Source organism: Arvicanthis niloticus, chromosome 15 (assembly GCF_011762505.2).
Source record: "Arvicanthis niloticus isolate mArvNil1 chromosome 15, mArvNil1.pat.X, whole genome shotgun sequence".
NCBI lineage: Eukaryota > Metazoa > Chordata > Mammalia > Rodentia > Muridae > Arvicanthis > Arvicanthis niloticus.
This window is the reverse complement of record NC_047672.1, coordinates 10785288-10805007: the sequence shown is the minus strand read 5'-3', so window position 1 is coordinate 10805007 and position 19720 is coordinate 10785288. Positions and strand designations below refer to the sequence as shown.

The window sequence follows — 19720 nt, the reverse complement described above, 5'->3', positions numbered from 1 at the left end:
AAGCTGTCTCTCTGGAGGGACAGCTTGGCTCTGGCCCAATGCTACCCCTATTCTGCAAAATTTGGATTTACCTAGAATAATGAAGGGACTTCCATAAACATCTATAATTTTGCTCTTAGAATTTTTCATTTGTTATCCGGACTGGTGAACTTCTTGTTTCTCCCTTTCTTTGACTCAAGTGTCCTGGATTTAATTAATATGATAGCTATTGTTGCAGACTCTGAAATGGTTTCAGACTTTAAACTGTGTCTCAGGGGCTGAAGAGGTAGCCCCAGAGAGGCAGGAGCTCTTGCTAAACAAGGATCAGGTCCTAGTTCAAATCTCCAGCACCCACATAAAAAGTGCACCTGTAACCCCAACACAGTGTGGAGACGGAATCAGAAAGATAGCTGGGGCTGGCTGGCCACTACATTAAGTTCAGGTCCAGAGGGAAGCCCTGTTTCAAGAGAATATGGTGGATAACAACAGAACAGAATGTAGCATCCTTCTTTGCCCTCCACATACACACACACACACACACACACACACACACATACACACACACACACACACGAACATACATGAAAATAAAAATTAAAAGGTCTCAGAACACCTGGGCTAATCAACAGAGAGCAACCTAGCCAGGTTCTTCTCCCAGTCTCTTTCTTAAAAGAACAGCTCTTGGGACAAATGTGTAGACTACATTCCCCCCAGCCACCTTGGAAACTCACAATGAGAAATGTTATAGGTGTGACCACATCACGTACATTAGTGAGGTTTACAGCTTTCTTTTTAATCTCACTCCATAACTGTAGAAACTGAGAGGTCACTATCGAGTGCCCATGGGTAATTCTAATTTTATCACTTTTGCTAGGTCTCATGGGGGGCGGTGGGACTGGATAGAGCAGAATCCTGTTGACATGAAGTTTATCTCCTGCTAATAAAAACCACGTATCTCTGTGGAGGTGCTGGGTCTGGGTTTTAACTCTCTCTGAATGACAGCCGGAAGGCAGAGAGGGGGCCAAGGCATTGGGGCCTCGCCTGGTTGGAATTTGGTTTAAAACGTCGTATCTTTTATTGCTTGCCGATCAAAAAACTTCAGATTTTCTACCTTAGAGGACTTTCCTTCTTGGTGAATTCAGACATGAGGGGAAGGGGTACAGTGGTAGATGGAAAAAGGGAGTGGGCCCCTTCTTAGCTTTCTCCTCAGGAGACTGCGGCCACAGGACCACACAGCTATTCATTCTCCCATCTTTTTAATTCTGTGACCCAGACAGGGCATTCTTGGCCTACTACAGTGACTACCATCACACTTTCTGAAAGGACCAGTCTCAGTCAGGGCTCCCAGGACTCCCTTTTGACTCTCTTGCTGCCCCCCTTCCTCCTTATCCTCTGCCCTCCTCTTACTGGAAGAGTCTCCAGCATGACTCAGTGCCGAGCCCTGCCCATCTATGTGTTATAGACTGTCCATCAGAGCTGATTCCCAGTGGAGGGCTTCAGCCCTGACTGCTGGCTGAGCTCAGATGTTCTTGCTGTCTGCCTTCCTGACTTCTCCATCTGCATGTCGAATAGGCATCTCAGATTTAATATGCCCACAGCAGAATTCCCGACCCTCCAGAGTCATCTGTGAAGACACCTTTTTCATCAGAGTCATTATTTACGCACTGGATGAGGTCACAGCACAGAGTCACCCTTGATTTCTCTCTTTCCTCTCTCGGTGTTGGCTGGCTCTCCTGTCCCTGCTCAATCTGGCCCCATTCTCACAGTCTCCTGCTACCCACCCAGTATAAGTCTCTATTGCTATTCATTCAGACTATTACAAAAATCTCTCAGCAGCTCCCCAACTTAAACTTTTTCTCCGTGACACAATTATTCATGAAATTTCCTTAAAACAAAATCAGGAGGCTGGAGAGAAAGAGAGGCCAGCAACTAAGAGCATATGCTGGTCTTCTGGGTAACAACCATCTGTAACTTTAGCTCCAAGAGATCCAATACCTCTGGCCTCTGTAGCCACTTACCTTAACCTTCCATGAACATACCTTCACAAAACACACCACACACACACACACACACACACACACACACACACACACACACACATCATCATCATCATCATCATCATCATCATTTTAAAAATAATAAATAACAAACATAGTTTTGAAAGATTTTCTATCAGCCTTCTCTTCAGACTGTCTTGTGGTTTATTTCTGTAAGACTCCATCCTTCTCTCCCATCTCATCCTTTCCTTCCTGCCTCTGCCCATGCCTTCTTTCCTTCCAGGCATCACACCATGTCTCTTCCTGCCTCTTTATGCACGCCCCCCACCCCCATGGCTTCACCTGGATCCTTCTTGATACACATTTCCAGGGAAACTGTGGCATCTTCAGAAAAGATATCCCTGAATATCTTATCTAAAGTGGTTTCCCTTTCCCAGTGTTCTACCTCTTTTTTGTTTTATTTTATTATTTGTAGCAATGGTCAGTGTAAAAAGATGGTCTATATGTTTCTGAAACCCATGTTGAAAACTCAGTAGCATACTTTTACTCACATACCCCCCCACACAAACACACCACGCATGTGTGCACATACATACACACTCTTACACACAAAACAAGCAAACAGAAAAGGCACACACACACTCACACCAGCCTTTCCTGCCCTTCTGCCTCAAAAACCAACATGTGTACATCTGGCTGGGGTTTCTGTGAGTTCATAACATGTACAATAGGGGAAAATCACCTTTACCAACTAAAACCTTTTGTGAAGTGACTTGAAGTCAGCTAAGAACAGGAAGGTGTAGGGTAAATGTAATGAAATGGGAGACTGAGACAGAAACAGAAGAATCTGGATTTTGCTGAGGTTTGCCAAGCCAAGAGCTATCGGGTAACACCACATGCCTCTGTTAATGTAACAGAAACTGAAGAATTAACATGTAGCAGCCCAGAGTGAATTCAGGGGCCTGCTAGGCTCAAAGCTAACTGACCTGCAGCCCCTGTCACCCCAAAGCAGCTGCGACTCAGGGACATTATGCAGCTTGGGGTAGGTGCCCATATGCTGTGTACACAGTGGCAACTTGAAAAGGGAGAGAGGCTCTAGTTTGCCATAGGAAGTCAAACCCAAGGATACCCTCCCCCACCTCCACGAAATGGCAAAGACAACTTGCAGGCAATTAGTATTTATTTATGAGAGTATACAGATCTTTAACATGCCCCTTAAACTCAGTTCTTCATGATAACCCTCATCTCTTCGTTCTCCAAGGCATTGGCCCTGGCCTTCTGTCAGCATGTTTCTCTGAGTAAAGGGATATTAATGGTTTCAGCACCTGTCAGAGTTAAAAGGGACTCAGTGGCCACTGCTACAGATGTCACAAGTAACAAACAAAAAAGAGTGCAAGTGACTGATATATGTGGTGACACATGCCAGTCATCCCAACACTTTGAAAGCTGAGGCAGGGGGATCTTGAATTGGAGGCCTTCCTGAAGACATAACAAGACCACATCTCACAACTAAATACATTTAAATAAAAGCAAGAAATATGTCAGAGGTCTCTGATCTTGTCAGAATAGTTATCTTTCATGTGTTCTGCCCTTTATGTCCCCAGAACACTGCCGCCAACCACTGCTGTCTCCATATCCTTCCCTCATGTCTAACATACCTGTGCATAAGTCAGTCTGTTGTTCAATCGTTCATTTTCCTAGGCATGCAATAACTACTAAGGTTTTCGATGTGACTGTTCCCTAGGCTTGTATAGTGATATCCATTTTAATAGATGTTTCCCTGGTCCTATGACAAGATCAAGATGACAAAGAGTTGGTCAAATGGAAACTTTACGAGGTGGATCATTGTAATGCAGACACTTCTGCCTCCTTCTCAGAGGATGGAGCCCTGGATGACTCACAGACAGGTTCTGACCCCCTTCCCCTTCATCGGTCACTCTTGATTTTTGGATAGACAGACATTTTCTCCTCTTAAGTGCTGTGGCACTTGACAAGGCTAGACATGGAAGGCTTCTAAAACATGTTTTTAATAGCCTCTGGGGGAAAGTAGTGGATAAAAGATGCTGAAGATAGGAACTCTGTGTAGGACAGTGTAGCATTCATTAGTACCCAGATCCACAGCATCCTTGGTGCTCAACTAAATTTCAAAATAATAATAATAATAATAATAATAATAATAATAATAATAATAATAATAATAACCATCTTATGTCCCGGGTAGGGTGGGCTGGTACTATGAAAGAGTCCTCACATCGCCCCCACCCCAGCCCCAAGCCCACCTCCCTGTGACTGTCACATTAGGAGACGAGAAACATTTCAAAATAAACTTGTGGAGGCATTGAGAGTAAACAGGTGGGGAATGGCTTGCAAAACTAGCCATGGGTCAGGAAACACTAATCTTATCAGGGGTCCTGGAGACCGCAACTCCACAAACCATGTAGATCGGTGTCATGTTGCTGTGAACATGCATGTTTTCTTTCCATCCACGGTAGGAATTCAGTTTTGGAAGCAACATGATACTTAGTCCTTAGAGGTTTGGTCATCTACAGACAGATCACTATATTCTGTCTACCTTAAAACACAGAAAAGAAAGAGCAAGTCTAGCTTCTTGAGAGCAAAAACTCAGAGAAAATACACATATAATACTTATTTTCTTTTGATCATTTTATTTATTTACTCACCCCTCCACCCCCTTGTGGGGTATTGGGAATGGAGCCAAGGACTCAAGAATGCTGGGAAAGTACTCTACAGCTGACTTATACCTGTAGGCCCTATTTATTTTACTTTCAATTACTTTCAAAAAAGTTTTGGGTATGTTGTTTTTGTTGTTGTAACAACAAAAAAAAAAAAAAACATTTTTGAGACAAGGTCTTACTGTGTTGGCTGCTTGCTCAGGCTAGTCTTGAACTCCTAGGCCTAAGCAGTGCTGCCTCAGTCTCCTGTGTGCCCGAGACTACAGCCACAGGGCACCAACCTGGCTCTAGCACTTATGTAGAGTTTCTTTGCTCATGGAATGACCATACTGACCATCTACAATTTAGTCTCCTTCAGACTCTAAGAATCACTGAGATTATTTTTTTTAAGAGGACATGAAGTTGGGAGGGGGACTGAGCCGGAGGCAGATGTCAGGGATGAATGTGGTCAATACACTTTGTATAAATGCACGGAACTTTCAAAGAATAAAAACATTTATTTTTTTTTTAAAGCAAGTGTCAGAGGTTCCAATTTCCCTCCTATTTCTGTTGTTGTCAGAAGAATGCTCAAATTTGTGAAGAATGAAAAGTTGAGAAGTTTTATTATGAACCCTCTTGGACATCATTGCTACTATGCCTTCCTCTCACAGGATGAAGCTAAACCATTTATTCATCCCACTGTGCTATGCTTTTGGAAAGACCTAAAACCTACCAATGCACAAGAAAGAGGCACTGCAATGATTTGCTCAGGGTTCAGAGGCAAACTTCATTGTAAGGTGGGCTTAACTGCACCTTTCCTTCTAGGATTCTGGTGTAAATACAGAAACCACAGTCATGTACAGGCCTGAGAAGGACAGCAGAATGTGGAAGTGGGTTTGGAAACCAAAATATTATGTCAGCAGTTTCTCTTTCATTTTATTGTCCCTTATCAAAACCAACATTTTAACTGGAGGCGGGGGGGAGGGGCGTTAATCCAAACACAGATAATTCCATTTGGAAGGCCCAAGGGTTGAGATTTTTAAAAGGGAAAAAAAAAAATCTTCCCATTCCTGCAGGCAGAAGTGTCAGAGGGAGAAGCCTTCCTGCAGAAACCTTCTTAGTAAGCCTGTGCCTGCCAGGACACTGCTCTGTTCACAGCAAAGGGAGGTCAGTTATCATCAGACACAGAGCCTTACTGCTGCAAAGCCTTAGTGAAGTGGATCCACAAAGACACTTCCACAGAGTAGCCTTCCTTAGCATTCCTTACATCCTCAAAACCTTTTCAAAGTCATTATTACCTCTGTATCTCTGTGTGTGTGTGTGTGTGTGTGTGTGTGTGTGTGTGTGTGTGTGTGTGTGCAGTTTTAATAATAAAAACAGCCGGCAGAAACTATCTTCAGGGTTTTTGTTCAGACATGCCATTACTGCATATGGGTAGATGTACATAAGTTACATTCCAATGCTGTGCTAATTTATACACAAGATTTGAACACATTTGAGTTTGGGCACTCACAGGCATCCTGGAGCCAATTTCCCTGCTGGTATCAATGGATGAGGACAAGGTGCAGTGGCATGGAATTTGGAGTCAGTGGGACAAGACGATCCATAAAGAAGATAACTCAGTGTTTAGAATTTACAATGTGCAAAAGTATACTATTTTTTTTCCACTGATTTTGGAAGTCCCTATCTGGCTGGTTTGCCTCAGAAAAGTCCTCCACAAAAGATGGTCAAGTTCTGGCAGCCACATGTTTGCCTTGGAGACAGTGCAGTGGGGGCAGGAGAGCTGAAGGTATGAAGCCGGCAATGCTGGGTCAGAGTGTGGCTTTGATGAGACCCAGAGACGTGAGAGTGAGGTGGCCAAGCCCATGTGAGTAGTGTGAGCCCCTCAAGGCCAGGGAGACCATCTGGCTCCTTTTTTTTTTTTTTACTTTTTGAGGTTACCTTTTACTTCTTCCCTCCCTCTATGTTGAGCCCTGTCTCTCTGAAAAGTTCTCTGATCTCAACCATGACAGTTGGAAGACATCCCTGTCTTCATACATTCTCTGCCATCCTTGCCAGGTCAGAGGCAATGACTGCTTTCAGGACTCAGAAATTCATGCTTTGAACTATGCCTGGGTTATTAAGAGGACTAGAGCCTTGGTATAAAATGGTAGGGGAAAAGAATTGTGGTCATGTCCCTGTTCAATAACTCCATTCAATTTTCAGTTCCTGGTGGTTAACGATTCTATTTTAGATGTGCCTGATGGCACAAAACAAAGAACTACTACTGTTTCTACAGTTTCTACAGGCAGCATAGAGAAGACCTTAGCTACGTTCCACATGAACACTGTGATCTGGGAAATGAATGAGAGTCTAAAGAGATGGAGTTGCAAAAAGTGAGATACTGATAGAAAGTAACTTTCCTGAGGAAAACTCCAGTCTGTGGCAGGCCTTGCTCCTTCCCCTCAGCTGGGCTTCTTTGTCTCATTTTTATCACCTGCCCTGAAATGAATCACTCTGAGCCAATTCTGGTCCACTCCCTGTCTGTGTTCCCAGCTCCACTCAACATTAAGACATGAATGCAGAGTAGGCTAACCACTTCACTGGGCTCTCGTCCTCCAAAATCTCTCATCGAAAGCATGATTACCTCACCCTTTACATCTATCTCATGTTATTCTTACCATTTTTTTTAGCCTTTTCTATAACTCCTCCCCTGGCTAGTAGAGACTTTGGTTAGAAGTGATGCTACCATTAATTTCAGCATAAATTGGTCCTGGTACCTCAGAAGCCATAGGAGGAACATCAGAACCGCCTCCTCTGGGCCTCCGCCCCTCCAACTTTCAGCTCACTGGAGGTGTTATGAGGAAACCAACCGGCAGACATGGTTTAATGTCAGGTTTTTACCTACTGCTCATCTTGCAGTATCTACCTGTTGATTTGGGAAAGAGACCAAGAGGAACCAGAAGGTCTCTGAGGAGGAAGTACAAAGCAAGATGGAGGAACACCAGTCTCCAGTCTTCCTAGGTTTTTCTTGCCAACCGAGGCCTTCCAGGTCCTGAGGAATTTACAGAAAAGGTGTCAGTGAGAGAGTAAAGAGAGCAGGACCCTCCAGGGAGGAAGGAGAAGGTTCCAGGACAGCTAGGCAGCTGGGATTCATTCAGGTTTTTCCGGGACTTACTCGTCATGAACCAGATCCCTGCTAAGGCCAGATTTGCAATAAGAAGTGTGAGAGAGCAGAATAAGCAAACGGTTGTTAAGATGGACAAGCATGGCTGCATGCCTTTCCAACTGTAGGACAGTTTCGAGTGATATGGTAGTGTCTACATTTGAAGACTGAAGTAAAAATGTAAGGAAATGTGTTGTCAAATTCAAGGTGCTATTTTATGATTAATCAGAGGGCTCTCCTACCCCCCCCCAGTACCTACCTACCCTATCCCTAAAGTTTCCAGCCATTAGATTGTCATGACCCTTCATTCAACATTGCTTCTTAAGGACATTACACATGGCATTTGACAGAAGAATGAAAGAACAAACATCACCTTGTCCGAGAGTACTTGGTGCCAAGTCATAGGAGCTGCAGTGGGTACCAGATAGGAGAAACCAAGAACAAATCATTCAAAGCCTTGCTTTCCCTGGGTGAGCCTGTGGCTGGCATTAGCAGGCCCAGTGATCTAAGCCTGCTAGTCCTGCTTGCACGTGGTTTAGGATACGTGCTGCAGACACCCCTAAGCCTCTGTCCACTGTGAAAACACAGGACACCCAAGTTGAAAGGAATCCTGAGTGACACCATGTGGGTGTGCAGTGGTCTGTGACCGGAAGGTTCGCTGGAAGCAATTTGCAAAGGGGTCCTTGGAAAAACCACCTGGATAGTTATTGTAAATGAAAAAAGGAAGAGATGCCACATTTGGGGGAATAATTTTTAATACTAGGTTTATGGCTGATTACATGTGATAGTCATTACAGCTTATTTAACTCTGAAATTATCTGGACTCTCAAATTCCCCAGAGACTGGAGAAATCATGGGTTAAATTTTAAAAACAATGTCTGCGAGAAGATGATATGCTTTTCCTTGAGGGGAAGAGATGAAGCTTAAAAGAAAAGAAAATCCAGCTCTCTCTAGGAAGGAGCCCTGTTTCTTATACTGTCTGTGTCTTTCACAATGTGACGGAGCTCAGACATTCACCAACAAAGCCTCCCCTCCTTGGCTGTTGTGTCCTTTTTAAAGTGGGGTGTTTTGGAAAGAATCCAAAGGACTCAAATCTCAGAGGTTTCCACTTCTTTAGAGCTGAACATGTCATCAGGAGCTGCGACTCTGAGTGAATTACATGGAACAGCTGCACTGTACCCATCACCCTTTCCCCAAGGATGACAGCTCTGCAGAGGAGGATGTTGGCAGTAACCCTGGGTGAGCTGGCTGATCTGAGGACCTAGCCCACTGGCCAGGGATACTTCAGTGAAGGCTTCTACCAGGAATACAGTACTGTACCAGTTCCATCTTAAGGCATTTTCTCCACAGGAGCAGCCCGAATGTGGAGCAACTAGGGCAGGGACAGGGGACAACGTGGGTAGAAAAGGGGGTCTGAAGGGGAATTCCCTGTGGGAATTAGAATAGTCTCTCCTATTAGCTGCACACAAGAGGGTTTCTTTTCCAGTGGGGGATACCCAGCAGCCGTTGCTTGGTTTAAGAGTAGTCAAAGGAGAGATGATGCTTCCACCATCACTTACAATAAAAGGACTAACAGTCAGACCTCTTAGAACTTTGCACTTGGTCTCAACTCCATCCAGCACTCCAAAGAAGCCTTGTTCTTTTGTTTGTTTGTTTTGTTTTACCTGAAGAAGCTTTACTGGGGACTTGCAGGTCTGGGTACAGTGGAGTCCTGATGTGCTATCCTTATCAGGTACAGTTGACGTTTCTGGGTCCTTGGATTATGTATGAGTTCTGGAAATACTGAGCCTCCTGGATAAGTGACTCTGTGATCTGAGGTTCACTTAGCCATTCTGAACCCCTGGGGCCGGCTTCCTCCTCGCCTCCCCCAACCCCCCCGCAAGAGTAGTATTGCCCAAGATTCTGAGCAGAGGCCTTGGTCAGACTTCAGCCAAAGCCATCATCTTTGCAACTCTCCAGGGAAATCCCTGTGAGGCTGTCCGTGTGAAATCTGGGTGCACAGGCCAGGATCCCTTTGCCTACTTTATTCAAACACAGGAAAGACCTGTTGCTCAGAAGCTTAATCAAGTCCCTATGATGTGAGTCAAAACAATCCTAGGCACAGCATATTGAGTTTACAGGAAGATGTCAATTTGGAAACCCTCACTCCATAGCCTAACATGACAACACCAAAAATATTAAGTATGGAAACTAAGACAAGGAAGAATGGCGGGGGGCGGGGGGCTAGAGACAATGCAAGTCTCTTCTCAAACGGTAAAAGTCGTTTATACAAAATTTTGCTGAGCTGACTTGGAATTATAGCTTGTAGGAGCTTTTGAAATTTTTGTCTTATTTATTCCCTGCAGTAGAAGAAAAATCAATGGCTGCTCTGCCACGGAGACATAAGTGAGTTATGCAGGCCACTGACATGGAGGACCAAACCGTAACAGCCACATTTGCTGCTGTCAAGCCAAGGGCTTCAGTGGCGCCAGCTGTAATTATGGCTGATCACCTCTAATTCAGAGCTGCCTGCCTTGATAAAGGTGTCACTGAGAGCCACTGTGGCCTCAGCATCAACACAAGGATGTCATGACTGAGGGTAGCTGCTAGTGAAAGCTCTTTCAGGCCCCAGCCCTGGGCTCACGGGAGTGTGAGGCAAATCCTAACTCTTTCGCTCATCAGTGTAGCGACAGGGCCTGGAGCTGAGCTGAACTCCAAAGGATCCAGAGGAACAGGTCTGGATCCTCAACAGCCGGTATCGTTATTAAGCTAAGTGATTTCCCCAAGACTAAAGTTGAAAGTCTACCTCCCCTCTGCTTTGTGGCATGTAAAGAGACATGGCTTTTTGGTGTCATGATAGTGATGGTGGTGGTGGTGGTGGTGGTGGTGGTGGTATCGGTGTCTCTGTAGACCAGGCTGGCATTGAACTCTTGATGATCCACCTGCCTCTGCCTCCAGAATCCCAGTGATCCCACCTTCCTCCGGACAAGAGACATTTTTTTTTTTAATAACTTACCAGATTCACTGGCCACACGGTGACAAGGACACTAGAATGTAGCCAAAGCTGTGATCGTGTTTGAGGGTAAAAGGCAGCCCCAAGTCTTTCTTCTGCTTTTGTGGTCAAAAAAAAAAAAAAAAAAAAAAAATAATAGTGAACTTCCCATTTTTTGAGAAGGCACAAAATTGTGATGGGAAATAGAAAAAAAAATGGAATAAGAAGGGCAGGCTAGCAGCTGCCTGGAATGAGGACTGGTCTAGGTACCCTGTGTGGGGAACTGAGGTGGGAACAGAATTCAGCAGTTCAAGGAGTTTTGTTATCATTTGTCGAGATAACGTTTGGTTTCTCCACCACTCCCAGGCTGTTTTCTTCCCTCTGTAATTAAGAAAGGGACAGGGACACACACACACACACACACACACACACACACACACACACACACACTGACTGCTCTCCCTGTACACTCTTAAACATACAGCCCCACCAGAAGGCTCATCCCATCCCTGCAGCAAGGTGACGAATGGGAAGCCCTTCTTTTGTCCTGATGGGGCCACATTATTTTCCTATCCTCTCTTTAGCTAGTTCCCTGAGAATGGAGAGCTAACCTCAGAAGGACAAGGTTGCACTTGGCTGGAGAGGTCCTTTCTCTTAGCACATGAAAGAACCACCAGAGCAGCCTGTGGAGGGAGAAATGACTTCAGTTGCGCAGTTCTTGATGGACCCAGACGCAAGAGCGTGTTTGGACCAGAAGTGGTTTTGCCCTTGCTGACAGGGAAGTCAGATATAAGAACTCTCTAAAGGAAAGGTTGGCATTCTGCAGCAGAAAAAAAAAAACCATGTAGCTGCAGGAAAAATGTCCATGGGCAGTGGAAACCCCGTCACCTGGTTCCCAGCTGAAACCCTTCTTGTGGTAACTGGAGTTGGCTTTTGGTTCTTGGTCCTTCCAACCTGTTCCTTCTCCGGTGTCTTCTTCTTGTCCTGTTATTGTCCTAGCTCCAAATGCAGGGCTCTTTCCAAATCAATCAATCTATCTATCATCTATCTATCATCTATCTTCTATCTATCTATCATCTATCATTTATGTATTTCTAGCAGAACAAGCCGCCCCTGGTCATAGACCCCCAGGGTCCCACTCTGAGCTCCAATGGCAGCTGTAGACCATCCCGAGACTGCACTGTTTCCTAGTCTGTTTACTGGTTTCTAAGGGCGATTGCACCGCGAAGGCCCCGAGCCTGGAACTGGGCCTGGGGCTGTTTTGGTTACATTGAAGTTTTTGCTTCAGTTCTGCCAGATTTAAATAGTGACTTCACCAGCGCTGAGCTAAAAAGGAGAAGGGGGAGGAGGGCGAGCCCAGGAGAAAGAGTGAGCAGCAGAGCCAGAGGGAGAAAGCCAGAGCAGGGCGCTAAAGAAGGGCCAGCGCATTACATCACCGCTTGGCCTGGAATCAAATGGGAAGGATATGACTCACTCCAGCTAGTTAAGCCTTGGCTCAAATTGTACACACACTCACTCCACAGCTCTCATGTTCTGCACCTCAGGAGGGAATTCAGCCTCAGTGATGTCCATGAGGTTGGTTTGTAATTTTATTTTCTGTTTCTTGATTTTAGGGCTCTTTAGGCCCCTACTTCGGTCTGTTCTGGAGTCTTCCTCCTTCCTCTCCCCTTTCTCGCCTTTCTGCGCCTTTGTTCCCTTCTCCTCCTGTTTCCCCAGCCCCTCCGCTGCTCCTCTTCTTACCTCGAAGAGGCATTTCTTTTCACTTTGATCAGAGGTTTTTTTTTTTTTTTTTTTTTTTTACTTTTAATCCTAGCACAGAGACCTGAATGAGTTTAGAAGCCAGGCTAGCAGAGGGACGGGAATCAGCCAAGCCAGCCGAAGCTGCAGGAGGAAAAAAAAAAGCCACAAATAAGAGCAGACGGAGAAGGAGCAAACTCCGGAGAAGTTTCTTTGCTGCGGTGTCGCTCCTAATCGGAGGAGACAGGGAGAGAGTTAAAACGCAGGGACCAATCGCTTGAATGGTGATGTAATGCAAGGACCACAGGGTAGTTAAGTAATGTGAGAGGGGGGTCAGTGTTGCAAAGCGTTTACCTGCTCTCAAGGGGTTTTCAGTTTATTATCAATTGCAGTGACTTTAACTGGCTTCAGACTGCAGCCTCTAATTATTCACAGACAGCCCTGTTTTATCTTTTATTATTAAAAGTAAAACTATAGTATGGTATTTTAAAAACATGGTATTATTACAGCTGTATATTATTTTCCTCCACCAGAATTCATATTCTCTCTTTCTCTCCCACCCGCCTTCCTTCCACCCGCCACCCCCTTTAAAACAGTTGTCTTTTCATAAGAGGTCTCAGTAGTGGGGTGAGGGTGGTTGGGAGGGCTTTCTGAGGGTAGCTGGTGAGCTGTAAATTATCGGGATGCTGTTCTGTGTGGTGCTGAGGAGGGCAAGTTCATGGCTGTTCGGTTCGGCTTGAGCACTTACAGGAGATGTTTCAGGAGTAACATGTGAGGATGTTATCCCAGCTACGATTTGCAGCGAGTGTACTTTTGCTTCCGAATTTTAACTTCAGGGTTTTCCATGTTGCACTGGACATGATCCAGTGCTGTCTTGCAGACACTTGTGCTCGTCTGTTAATTTTATATACCTGAAGTCGTGGGAGGGGTGATTTAAAAAAATTCTTGATTGATTTGTTTTAGAAACAAGTTAATGTTCAAGTAATGGATTGACATTAATACCTGGTGAGGAGTAATGATTCGGCCCCTATTGCTATCCAGAGAGATGGAGACTTTTGTGTTGAAAATTATCACTACATCTCTGTATCTTACATGAGTTTAGTAGTGTATATAGAGTAGAACCCTCTAGAAAGGGAGGGCAAGCCTGGCTCACCCTGTGGGGACTCCTGCCCTTCCCCTGACTTATTTAACCGGGCAGCTCAATATGACAGAGGCAAGGAACCCATCATTGTGAGCTGTTTGTATGTTTTGTGTGAAATTAATTGTGACATGCTTAGGTCTTTCCCCCTTCCCTCCTTTCTGGCCAGAGGAGCAGAACCTGGGGGATTGCTTTCTCGAGAAGGGGGTGGGGGTCAGAATCTAAACCAGGGTTTGCCTTGTTGGCTGAGGCAAGACTGCATTTTAAAATGGGAGTGAAGAAGCTAAATGCCTTCTGCACATGTAAAGCCTACCTTTCCCCATCACTGACGTCCCTCCTCCTCTCAAGGTTTTCCAGCAGGTGTAGGAGATTATATATATATATATATATATATATATATATATATATATATATCTCCATATATTATGATGTATCCTGAAAGACAGGCATAGTTGTATAGAGAAAGACACATTTTACACTCAGCTTGCATTAGAGTTCCTGAAGACATGAATGGGGAAGGGAGAAGAGAGAGGGGCTTAGCTCTTCCTACTTGGAAAGCTGATTTATTTTAAGCCTTGCTTTTTGGAATGAAGTTTCCTTGTGTGGTGCTATGTGTCGTGCTCTAGCTCTACCCGTGAAGAGTTTTCTGTGTGACATAGTTGATTAGGTTTCTCTGTCAAAAGAGTGGCACAAGAGACGTGGGAGAAGTTTCTTGCCCCACAGATGTCCCAAATAGGCCACACACATCCTTCATATACATAAACTGGGACTATGGTGCCACCGTCACTTGCATGGGCAAGAATGGTGTTTATAAGAAGCAGATTCTTCCGAAGTCTGCATCTCGGCTGAATGGATGACATCGTTTTTCATACAAGTTCAAGTTCACACAAGTTAAGGAGATACTCTGTGTTGGATCCTGTTGTTTGTTTCGGTGCTGAGGATATGTGGAGGCTTGGCAAATGCTTGGTGGCTGAGCACTGGACTGAGCATCAAGTTTTTAAATGAGATTTAAAGCTAACCCATTTAAAGGTGGTGGAAAAGTCCAAACTGCATCTACTTGTTGCATAATTTTCCAAGACAAGATTTCTATTCTCCAGTCAAATTCCAAGTAACAGGCTTTTCACCGCACATAGCTGCCTTTTATTTTTATTTTATTTTTAATTTTTTTGGTACCCGAGCTGATGATAAAGCATGGGCTGTGAGATTACAGAGTTAGCACCGATGTACATTGAAAACCACCACAGATGCTCATCTCTGAGGACTTCACCCAGGTCTTAGTTACAGTATGTAGCTCAATGGGCATCAGGGGTGTGCCGGAAACACAGAAGGCACACTTGAACTTTTCTAAAGAGTGTCAGAGTTTATGTTGACTTAACTGTGGGCTCCTTACCAGTATGCCCTGTTTGCGACCCACGGAGAACGAGACAAGGGACCCTAACCTGCTGTGCCTTTTGGGATACTAGGTGCCACTTCTGTCACTGTTTGATGGATGTTTTAGTTTTCTTTGGGAGAGGGCATTGTTTGATCGCTGGGGTTTTCTGTTTTCTTCTTCTTCTTCTTTTAAAGTTTGCTTAGATAACTGCTGATTTCCATGAGTTGAAGAATTCATGTGAGAGATGCCATCATACCCTGACCTCCATTGTCCCAACAGAACCCCAGGCAGGGCATGGACCCCAGTATAATCCAGGTCTGCAAACAGCTCTTCCCAGTCTGGCTTGCACTGGTCTACATACATGGTTTTCCATGTAAAACTAGAGGATTGGTTTTGCTTGACCAGGGCTCAGATGCCAGCCCTGACAAATATCTGCCACCATCACCATTATAAAGAGTAACTTAATGAGAGAGAGGTCCCAGGGCAGTGCCTATCTAGGAACACTGTCAGATGGCCACTGGAGGGACGCTGGTGCCATTGTCTTTCTTTAACATTCTTTTAGGGCTTTGAACAATTGACCCTCTGGCTTCCAGAGGGGACTGTAGGCCATGTTTTTATACTGGAAGACAAGGTCCTGGGGACACCAGAGAAAAGGCACAGAAAAGAGCAACACCAAGTCAATACCTAAGCACTGTTACTCTCATCTGTGACAAGGAGGAAGGGGATGACTTTGGGGGTGGCACATCCTGTGACTGTGGAGTCTCTTGCACAGAGTGTGACCTTTGGGATTCTAAAGGCCTGGGCTCAGATTACTGTCCTACTTCCTGTCTGTGTGACATTGGAAAGCCACTGACCCTCTCTGTGCCGTCTGACCTCTCATCTCTGTAAAATGTAGAGAACCAGATCCCCTGTGGACTTGTGATGAGGGCCCCCAACATTCCGTGGATTCACAGCAAAATGCCAGCGACTGTGATTTCAGGGGAGACTTCTTCTGAGGGCATCGGTCACTCCTGGAAGGAGTCTTGATCCAGCAGCTCTCCATCCCCGCAGGCTTCCTTTTGTGACATCTTCCTTCTTTTTATTCCAGTAACCAAGCAGCTGAGCTCAGGGACATCCCCCCAGTTCTCCCTCCTAGGGGCAGTGATGGTTCTTCTCAGTTTATGGTGAAGCTGAGACCACAAACTTACAAAGGCACAAACCCATCACGCAGAGCCAGGGCCAGGCACCAGAAAGAGAGCAATAAAGACACACACAACATGGTGAAAAGGAGGCTAGGACTCAACCCATAAAACCTGCTGCCTTTTTTCTGGCCGGGGTAGAAGGAGTAAGGCAGAGCCATGCAGTATGGGGTAGGGACTCAGGACTTCTTACCCACGGAAAACAGATGCTTCAAGAATAAGAAACTGAAGTGAGTTCTGCCATGAGAACTAGATTCAATTCCCAGAGGGACTAAAAGTCCACGTGTGCAATTGCACCAGTGAGTGGTGCACACTTGCAGCTGCCTGAGGCTGCCTTTTATACCTGCCATTGCAGGCACTAAACTACTCAGTGGTATCCATTGCATACTTAGCATGCATGAGGCACTGGATTTGATCCTCAACACTGCAATCAATCAATCAATCAATCAATCAATCATCAATCAATCAATATAAATAGACTTTACATAGAGGTCAGGTCAGGGTTAAGAAGCAGAAATTAGTGTTGACAAGGAATCTTGTCATGTGCTTGGAAGTAACCAGGGTGGGCAAAACCTGGACCTATTCTTAAAGCTACAGCAGCTGGAGATGAAAGTGGGCATTTTCTTCTGTTCACTCTTTGTTGGGTCTCAGGATCTTAAGAGTCTTCAAAGGGGGCTTGCTTTGGGTTACAAAAAGCTACCCATTTAGTTCCCTGGCTGGGGAGGCTAGGAGCAGGGGGACAGCCACCGGGAGGGTGGAGTCAGGCAGCACTGGAAATCCAAATCCTGGCCCAACTTTCAGTTTGTGATTATTTTTTTTTAACACACACCATTACTCTGTTTGAAGTGTCTGCCATGAGGCCGGTGTTTTCAGAGAGCTGCATTTTATGGGTGTTGGTAACATCAGGGGCCGTTGCTTGAATTACACTCTAGAAAACTGAAATTGACTTGGCTTAGAGTCCAGCGCATAGTACACAGACATAACGTAACAGGGTTGTACATCTTTTCTTCTGAACCTACACTGGCAGGAGTGCTTATTAATGATCAATGCAGCAACACAGAACCCAGGAAGAAGTAATCAATAGTCTGCTATCATCCCAGAAAGCAGAATAGTAGTTAGATACTAGCCAAGACCTATCTGGACACCTTGCTCTCTCTCCATGAGATACCTCGAATTCCTTATCACTCTTTACTTTTCTATCTGAATGGCTGAAATTGAACTGAAATGTATTTCCCCTGCCCCCAAAAGCACAGCCTATAAAAAGTGTCAAGCAGTCTGTTAGTTATGTATTCATAGGAATGGGAAAATGCTCCCAAGAGTCTGCACTGTGATATCTTGTATGCTCACATGAGTTACTAGGAGTCTGTGAATCTCTAAAGAATTGAAGTCATATTGGGCTGGTCCCATGGACTGAGATGGCCAGCTGGCCCTTTTGTTGTCTGTGGGGCTTGTGTACCTATTTGCGTGTGCACTGTGCCCTCCCCAGGGCCTGCATCACTGTTAGAGGAGGGGGAGGGAACAAGCTTATTGGCAAAGGTGGGGCTCCATTGCTCATTAATCCGGTCCATATAATTCTGCCCAGTGAGCGCTGTTAGAGTTGGGCAGATCTAGGCTTGAATCCGGCTTTCTGGTTTGCTAGCACTATAATTTTTGACAATCCACTGATGCTTTGCTAACTTCAGCTGTTTCACTCTATGATGGATTCTCTGAAACGAGCATAATGCAATTAGCATAAGAAGTGATTGGTAAATGTCAAATCATTCAATAAGGAAATCATTTGTCTTTGTTAAAAGTTCAGATGATAATATATTTTGGGTACCAATAAAGTGTGGGAAGATGGTTCAGTGGGTAGAACACATTCTGTGCAAGCATGGGGACCTGAGCTTGAATTCCCCAGAAGCCATATAAAGCCAGATACAATACCACAAGTCCACAATTCTAGTGCTTTGGTAACAAGAGGAGCAGTGAAGACAGGAGAATGTCTGATGTCTGGAAGTTCTAGGGCAGGCAATGACAGCAAAGCGACCTTGTTCCAATAAGATGGAAGATGAGGCCTGACACCAGATACTATCTGACCACCTACTCACATGTACATACACACATACACAAACATGTATCACACACCACCATCACTACCACCACCACCACCATCATCATCATGCAGAGAGAAATATTGTCATTCAGTGTTCCTTTTCAAGAAGAGAAAATTAGTTACAGAATACAGCATGAGTAGATAGGAGGTGACGTGGAAAACCATATCATGACCTATGGGCTAGATGATCTTTTCTTTATAGACCAGAAGGTGTGGTTTAAGTTTGGACTTTAAAGTAGTTTGTTTCAGCTCTAGAAAGAACCAGGGCCTTTGGTTAAGAAGTAAAAGTCTTTCATATTCTGTTTTCAATACAGCACCAAGTCTCCTGTTGCATCCTACATCTGCTTGGCCCTTCTTATTTATCATAATGCTTCGGTCAGCTCAACAACGCTGAGTAAGAAAGAGCTGATCCCATTTAATTCCTCTGGAATTAATCATAATAGCAGTAATTAAAACAAACTCATCTAGTATGAATGTAGACATAAATTGCTCTCACCTTGTGTTTCCCCTCTCGGGCTGCTCTCACCAGATCCACCCTTATACAGATTCGTGGAGGCCTCCCTGCACATCGATGGCTTTTCTGAATCCTGAGTTTGCTCATATAGTGCTACTTTTTCCCATTTCCTACCTCTGGAAAGGGCAGCTCCCGGGGACAGGTCACAAACAGCAACATTTGATCTAGGTTTTACCCTCACCATCTGGAGTCCCTTAGCAGTAGAAAACTAATCCTATTATTCTAATGCACTCATAGAAGTCTTTCAGTCCAACCAGCCCACTTTACAGACTAGGAAACTGAGAGCTCTCCAGATTGTGAAGAGATGGGGTGGAGAGATGGCTCAGCAGTTAAGGGCTCTTACTCCTCTTCCAGAGGATGGAGTTCTCATCCCAGCACCCAAGACGGGTGGCTCACATTATTATGTTAATTTCCTCTAGGGTTCTGACACTCCCTTCTGAAGCTTAAGAAAACCTGCACACACTTGGTAGACACACACATACACATGAGTAAAAATAATGAATAAAAATAAGTAAATCTTTTTTTTTCAAATGTGAAGAGAGTGGTCTGGGGGTCATAAAGTGATCTCTTAGCAGAGCTGGGACCCGGATCTTAGGCAGAAAGGCAGGCACAGACTCGTATCCCACCTAGCTGTCTGCCTTGCTGTCTGTTCTCTGCTAAAGCTTCTTGGTCCTTTTCATGCCTCTTGGCTTCTGAGGATGGAGGGCTGGAGGAGAAACATGTGCAGGGTCTTAGGAAGCTGTGCCTCTAAAAGCTGAGTCCCATTCAGGTGCCCAAGGTATTAAAGGCCCCATTACCAAAATGTGGAAAGAGCCAAGGAGGTAGACAAAATAACTTGCTTATTTTGCCCTTAACCGTAAGGTCTGTGGGGTCTAGTTAGTGGATGTCCTTCAGTCCAGAAGTCCCAGGCCATACTTAAGATGTG

At 44.9% G+C, this 19720-nt stretch overlaps 1 protein-coding gene across 2 annotated transcripts in view; it reads left to right on the top strand.

Annotated features, from left to right (window-relative positions):
- The window catches only part of Creb5 (cAMP responsive element binding protein 5), a 392746-nt gene that overhangs the window by 259334 nt on the left and 113692 nt on the right, over nucleotides 1–19720 (top strand). Inside the window, exon 1 of one of the 2 annotated variants that reach the window (XM_034519171.2) lies at nucleotides 12260–12339. The exons of the other annotated variant lie outside the window; for it this stretch is intronic. Within the exon in view, the coding sequence (XP_034375062.1) occupies nucleotides 12293–12339 (47 nt within the window). The 5' untranslated portion in view covers nucleotides 12260–12292. Of the gene's footprint in view, nucleotides 1–12259; nucleotides 12340–19720 lie in introns of those variants that run through there. 2 annotated transcript variants of the gene reach the window in all.